At 34.7% G+C, this 7,806-nt stretch overlaps 1 protein-coding gene across 1 annotated transcript in view; it reads left to right on the forward strand.

Moving 5' to 3' along the window:
- The window catches only part of LOC121430529 (suppressor protein SRP40-like), a 59,172-nt gene extending 51,816 nt beyond the window's left edge, over window positions 1–7,356 (forward strand). The window contains exon 7 of the mRNA XM_041627862.1: window positions 7,197–7,356. Within this exon, the coding sequence (XP_041483796.1) occupies window positions 7,197–7,282 (86 nt within the window). The 3' untranslated portion in view covers window positions 7,283–7,356. The remainder of the gene's footprint in view (window positions 1–7,196) is intronic.
- The last annotated feature ends 450 nt before the right edge of the window (window positions 7,357–7,806 follow it).

Consider the following 7,806-nt stretch of genomic DNA (forward strand, 5'->3'; position numbering starts at 1 on the left):
AACTTGATGTGGAATGCTACTGCTTGATAGCCTCCTCATATTTCTCCTGATCTCCATGACGGTCGTGTTATCATTAGCCTGGAATTCTTGATTTTCAAGCATGGAGCTAATAGATCCATGCTTCATATCTAATGTAGATGAATCAAACACTTCTGGAGGGAATGGTATCAAACCAAGAACTTCTATGACCGGTATTAATGTGATAAATTGTTTATTTCAGGGGTGGCGATCTGGGGGGGGGGGCATAGTGCCCCCCACTTTTTGAAGCACTGATAAAGTGCCCTTTTTGCACAAGAAAAATGTCCCTTCACGAATGTGTACAATGCCCCTTTCATCGGAAGTGTACCTGTTATAGGTGTTTCTAAGTGCCATTTTCCACCCTAAAAATGCCCCATGGATGTGTTCTGTGCCCTTTTCACCTGAGAAGGACCCGTTTTATGTGCCATAACTTGTATCAGTTACAAGTTTTACCCCCCAAAAATCCCCCACACGATTGTTTTCTGTGCCCCTTTCACTTGCGAAGGACCTGTTTTATGTCTGAGCAAGTGCCCTTTTGCCATCTTATAGGTGCCCTTACGCATGCTACCCCCCAGTAAAAAATTCCTGCATACTGCCCTTTTCGAAAGAAAAGGTGCCCTTTTTCCCTGTGCCCCCCCCCACTTTCAACTTCGCTCCGCTGTCCCTGGTTTATATTGGTCATCTTTGTCGAAATTTTCTGAATAAAATGATTTATACAATACTTCTCATGAATGTCATTACAGATGTATCATTAATTTCTCTTATTGATTGTGCTTCTGTAGAATAAAAATACAATGCACCCTAGCGATTGTTGTCATTGTCCGTTGTCCATGAAATCTTCCTTACAAAATTTCTCATATAAAATCGCTTAGGCCCTACCTTTTTTTTTCTAATGGTTAACAATATGAGGGCTGATTTCTTCAGTGCATCAGACAATTGGAACAGTAATACATGTAGATGGTGTCTAAATTTTCGTTGTGATTTATTTACTCAACTGATATATTATCTGATATTTTCGCCATAAAAATCAGTAATGGTAAAATGATTCATTATGGGGTTAATAATAATATGTTTTGTCGTTGCAGTTTTTACATGGTCTAATGAATATCGGCCCCTTTTTTCCGGTTTTGATGTCGTACTGTCAGTTTCTCTTTGTGTGTTCGGGCGGAGGTGAAGCCCGGCTGTACAAATAATCAGATCTGTTTCTCCATTTCATTCCTTCCTGTGCATAATGGTCTTCAGGTTATTCTTTGGTTGCGTTCAAGCGGATATTTTCAATCCCTTTAATCACAGTTTTCAGCAATGTTTAGCATGAAACATTCAATTTGAATAAAAGACAGTAGTTGCAGTAAACAATTATTTCATAAGAAAGTCTTTTAAATCAAAGGTTAATTGTCAAAATATTATCATACATCTAGATCTGGTACATTGATATAAACTTATCTTTGTAAAATCATGAATTCTTTGCTCAAAATCAATAAATCTGATGATCACTAACACAGAATAGCATATGAAGGACAGTGTATTAATATTGCATGGAAAAATACCTGACATTTAATGGAATTCCGTGCTTATTTTGCTCATTTTTCAGCAATTTTGCAGTTTCTTCCAGAGCTATTTGGCACATAATAATTTTTTAATTCATACATACAGACACTTTGCTGGTAATTTCATTGGATCCTGTTCGAACTCATTTTGAGATCGTTACCACAACTGGTATTTATCTTTAAGTGACTTATTTGATTTTCTTGTCTTGTTTTACGTCTCGTTTTATATTCCTCCACTTCCCCCCTGTTTCCCCATTACTAACACTTTGTTGGTAATTTTATTTTATTCTGTTCGAACTCATTTTGAGATCGTTACAACTGGTATTTATCTTCAAGTGACATAATCTCACTGAAGTATTTCATTTTCTTCTCCCTCTTTGATTTTTTACCTTCTTCCCCATCTTCCAGGCAGAATCTTCTCTCGTACACTCCTCTTGCCTTCTTCTTTCTCTTACTGTTCTCTTTGCTACTATTCATCTCTCCCTCGCTCTCCTCTTCTCTCCCCCTCTCTCTAGAAATAAAGATCCCAATCCCAATTAGCATGAAATGCTTTCCAGAGACACTGGTGGAGAAGATAACAATCATACTTTGAAATGAGAATCACTTTTAACCCGTCCCTACCGGACCACATTGCTCCCCAGTGGTTGCTCGTAATTGCCAACCTGATACCCGTAATCCAAACCTCTGGCTAAAGTAGTCACATGATTTTCTTGCATTGCCTCGCTCCTCCAAACACGATCTTGTGATTCACATTCGACTGTAATATGTGTAATTCATTTTTTGTCTGTCTGCGTGCAATTAATGAAAGGTTACGTTTAGTTCATGCGGGGGCGTTGAATTTTTTTGAAAAATGCTTCTAAAAATCTCTCTCCTCAGAATTTTGAATATGGAAAATGATACAAGTACTAGTTGTGGATTGTGATATTATGGGATTAAAGATGTTCAATTCAAACATGTAATTGATCTCAGAATGATACATTTATGTATGAGGCTGTTTCTTCTTATTTGAGATTTGCTTTCCCCAAAGATATACTGCTGTTTCTCACCCAATACATTATGAAATTCTTTAATTCCCATAAACTTTGTATGGAGAGCACTCAGTTGCTGTATGCAGTGGGTTAAGTGTGTAATTCATTTTTATGTTCTTGCTTGTTCAGATCATGTACAGTATCCATTTCTCTCCCCCTCTCGCCTGAGGGGGGGGGGGGGGGGTGGTGACTGGCTTGTTCAGTGATAAAAACCTCCTTGGTGATAATAATATCAACATTTTGGTACATTAAAATCTAACTTTATACTATAGCTCTTACAAATAGCTATTATCTAAGAGGAACAGAAAAAAAATTGTAGAAAAAGGAAAAATCCTGATAAATGAACAAAAAACATACACTGTAAGTACAGTGTGTAAAAATTAAATGATTTAAGACTCCAGGCCAAGAAGGATTTTAAAAACAAGTAGAATTATACTTCTAGAAAGTTGCCATTTGTAAAGAAATCCATTTCAACCGACACTGGATATATGATTTCAATCCACGTGGTATAAGAAACTGAAGCCTAAAATATCTCAAATTATGTCATTTAAATTTCATAAAAGGGCTGTCTGTCATTACTGGAAAGCGCAAATTATTAAAAATAGATGACTAATAATGATAGATGCATATCTATATTTAAAGTAGATTTCATATCCCACAGTTATGATGGTCATCCAACATTTTTATTGAGATATTGTTTGTATATTCAAAATTAGAAAAAGACAAAAGGAGAATAAAAAGAAATGAAATTTTAGGAAATGTCTATGAAATAGGATGCTCTGTGTAATTCAAATGATGAGAATTTCAAATTAAAATTTGGCTTGTAGATTGTAATTTTTGGAGACAGTTATGTAAAAAAATTATAATTTTTGTATTTTTGCCTCTCATAGTCATAAAGCTCTTTCTTTCTTTGGAAACTTTCTAATTTTGTTTATTTTTTCATTGTTTCTAGATACAGATTCACATATGAGTATCTTATTGGCATAATTTGTAATTGTTTGTAGTCTACCAAACCAAAGAAGAAATTTTACTCTTACTTTGAATTTCAAATTGAAAATCAAAACTTATTTGTTGATTATGATTTGTATATCTTAGAACAGGTTTCCCCGTTTTAAAACACACTGTACATATACAGAGACATGATTCTGAAAATGGTCAATTGTCAGATTGCATCACAGCAGCGCAGTCTTTGATTTACATGTATTCTGATATTGTTGATATTTCCTCTGTACGGATACGAATGAAGACAGTTTCCTTCACACAATGCAACGAAGTCCGGTATTTAGTGACTTTCTGTTTCTTTCCCCATAATGTTGCATGTTGAAAACAATAGTCATTCCTGTCATTAGTTGGAAATATTTGGTCAAGATCTCCTTGTGAAATGTTTGACACTCCTTCATAAAACAACATCCGCTCTGAGGTCCTTGAACTTTTGATTTTGTCCATGTTGCTTTCTTGTCTTGGCTTCCCTGTTTCTTCCCTTTTATCATGACTTAAAACAATCGATGAATCTGCCTGGTTTCCATTCTTTATAGGAATTGATTGTTTCAATCGTCATGGTTTCTCGTGTTTTGACTTGTTGTGTTACTAGGGGTCGTCTTCGTGTTATGCAGAAAAATGAATGCGAATGTTTTCACACAAGTGTATATAGTGAACATCTTTTGCAAAATTAAAAGATTGAATACGTGAACAACAACAGTGTTATCAGTGTAAAAGGGAATTAGAATAACAAGGGTGGAAATGGTTAACTCTAGAATACTACAGAATAATAAAAAACTTTCTTTTATTCATTATATATAATTTAAAGGTCAAGTCCACCCCAGGAAAAAGGTTGATTTGAATAAATCAAGAAAAATCAAACTAGCATAATGCTGAAAATTTCATCAAAATCGGATGTAAAATAAGAAAGTTATGACATTTTAAAATTTCGCTTATTTTCACAAAATAGTGATATGCACATCTCAGTGACATGCGAATGACACAGTCAATGATGTCCCTCACTCACAATTTCTTTTGTTTTTTATTGCTTGAATTATACAATATTTCATTTTTTAGAGATTTGACAATAAGGACCAACTTGAATGAAACATATAGTACTAGACAATGCTAATTCCACAAGTTCAGGGAGGAATTAATTGTTTCACTTGACATTGAGGAGAAAATTAGAATATTTCATATGATAAAATACAAAAGAAATAGTGAATGGATGACGTCATCAGTCTCCTTATTTGCATACCGACCAGGATGTGCATAACTGATTTGTGAAATTAAGCATAACTTTAAAATGTTATAACTTTCTTATTTTTCATGCTACTTTTATGCAATTTTTAGTGTTATGTTTGTTGGATTTTTCTCTTTTTATTCAAATCAACTTACTGTTGGGGTGGACTTGTCCTTTAAGTACTGCTTTGAGAATGATGCTGAAAGGGCTAGTGTGAAAAGTCTCAGTGTTCATTGGACATGTATTTGGTAACGCCTGTTGTGATTAAGTGGATAAGCTTGTTGTTTTGGGCGACAGCCAGGTGTCACAATTTCTTATGTGACATTTTATGATATGATGTCAATTGGAGTCCTTCTTACCAAAGGAAATAAAAGATGAGATATTCTAGAATGTGAATGAAATTGCATTTCATTTACATGAATTCACTTATTGCACTGACTTCTAGAAATCTTTTTGAAAGCTTGTGATTAAGAAATTAAAAGTGTTACAGTTCTTTCCATATTTTAAGTAAATGTTAATTATGTTTGAAGGTCAGGCATTCAGCCAATACGTAAAATTTGAGGCAAAAGCAGAGTTGTTTTGAATGTTTTTTTAAATCTAAACAAGAAAAGAGTCTGCCAGCAGAGTCATTCCCAAGACTGGTTATTCAGCTTATACATTAGCATGATTTACATTGATCACAGTTACCTTTTACCAAAACCCTACTTATTCCGAGGCTGTTCTGAGTAGAAAAGTCGATAAGAACACTTGCTTTTTCTGTCCTTTGAAGATTTCAGGATTTGTTGAAAGATAGAGGAAGGGAAATTCCCAAACAGCCTCAGTCATGGGTGGAAAAGCACTTGTGTCTCTAACCGTTAATGAACCATACTATTGACATGCACTTTTAAGCATATGAGATGCAACTCCTGCACTGCCCCCCTCCCCCGTCCACAAACTGAACAGGAAGTGCAAATTAGTACTCCGTCACGATGCGTAGGAAATGGGGTCTGACGTATCGGCAGACGCCTTCTTTTTTACTGGTGACCTGCACCCAGAAACTGTGCAATGTTTTGACAAATAAACACGTTGGGATTATTGGATATTAGTAGTCTGGTAGTTGATCAGTATGTGAGATGATGATCGTGAGATTCTTGGGTACCCTTACTGACACACTGACAATGTGTAGTAGTATGGGAATTCCATAGAATCATCAATACATGCATTTGCTGACACCTATACAGAACTTAGGAGTAAGCAGGGAAATTAATACAGCAAAAGGGGTTCAAGCTAATGCATTTGTTTGTAAAGTTATAGAAAAGGCATATATGGTCTCAGTACATTTTCAGATGAATCTAAAGAATCAGAAATATATAATTTCTTTGAATGAAGAACGGGCTCGAAACTCTCAAATGAATATTATACTTTCAACATTAAAATTTCAGTAGATTTTGTTAATCACAGTCCATGAAAATTGGTTATGTTGTAATTACTTTTTATTTATAGTGCACAGACTATAAGCATTTGAAATTGGAAAAAAATAGTGATGTTGTGCATTTGTTTTGCATATAGAATGGATCTTCACCAGTATAATATTCATGATAGATAATGACGATTTGACATGCTTGTTCATACACACCTCTATTTGGAAACTAATTATTATCACCCTTTAAAAGGGGCAGAGCGACAATAAACTGTATGAATGGTAATGATTTAATCGAAGAGATATACACTGCAGAAATCTGTCCCCATTAAGACTTGAAGATTTTCTCAAGTAGAAGTATTATCCAATCTTTATCATCGATGTTATCTTTATAACATACAGTTGTGCTCAAAAGTTAGAGAGCCCCACCACAAAACGCACTCTTTCATGCTGAGTGTTGAATATAGATAATAATAATAATAATAATAATAATAATAATGTACATTTATATAGCGCTTATTACAATAGTTTCTAAGCGCTTAACATTTATATCTTAAAGCAATACAAGTATAAGGATTATAAATGAATTATATCACATTACGTTGCATAATATTACATTAAATTACATTACGTTAAATTACATTGCAAGAAATTATAATAAACAAAGAAAAACAAAAGAATGTAGATGATAACACTACGATGTTCAGTGAGCCCAGAGAAACAAACTCTATTGAATGTAACATTTTATCACGTGACTTCACAATTAAATATCTAAAACAGCAGACCTTGAATACTTTAGAACAATGTTTTTTTTTTGGTGGGGTTCATAACGTTTGAGTAGCACTGTTCATGTGCAAGTGAGTATTGATTTCAAACCTAAAAATGCCAACCATCACGATCTTGCCTAGTTTGGTTAGTCTTCCATTTACAGCCCCTGAATAAATCAAGTTTGATTTTTCCCCCTTTTTCCTATGTTCATGCAGGTAAGAAGCTGGTTGAAACAATCAACAAGGATTCTGAGAAGAAGACTAGCAAGGAGGAGAAGGAGGGTAAAGGTTCAACAAGGTAAGAATGAGGAAGAGGACAGGGAAGAGAGAAGAGTGGGAAAAGGATAGATGAATAGATAGATTGATAGATGGATGGATGGATGGATGGCTGGATAAATAGGTAGAAGAGAAGAGGGTAGGAGAGAGAGAATGGGTGATGGTGAAAGAGATAAAAGTTGGAAGAGTAAGACTAAGAGATGGAGATGGTTTCTTCTGCATGTTGTGTGACACTCGAAAGACGAGATGAAGAAATATGAGATCAAACTGAGAAAAGGCTAGATAAGATGAATAGATAGGTAAATATATAGATAGATAGATAAATAGGTAGAAGAAGAGAAGGGGTAGGAGAGAGAGAGATCATGTTGCAAAATGCATGGAATTTAGGACTAGGCTTTGAATTGAACCACCCCCACCCCTCCAAAAGAAAAAAAAATCTTAGAAAATTTCAATATTGATATGTATTCAAATTACTGGTTCTTTCACTGAATGCTTCGCATATTCCTTAAAAATTCTTTTAGAAAAAAAGAAGCTGTCTCCCTGTTTGAAG

This window comes from Lytechinus variegatus, chromosome 1 (genome assembly GCF_018143015.1).
Source record: "Lytechinus variegatus isolate NC3 chromosome 1, Lvar_3.0, whole genome shotgun sequence".
NCBI lineage: Eukaryota > Metazoa > Echinodermata > Echinoidea > Temnopleuroida > Toxopneustidae > Lytechinus > Lytechinus variegatus.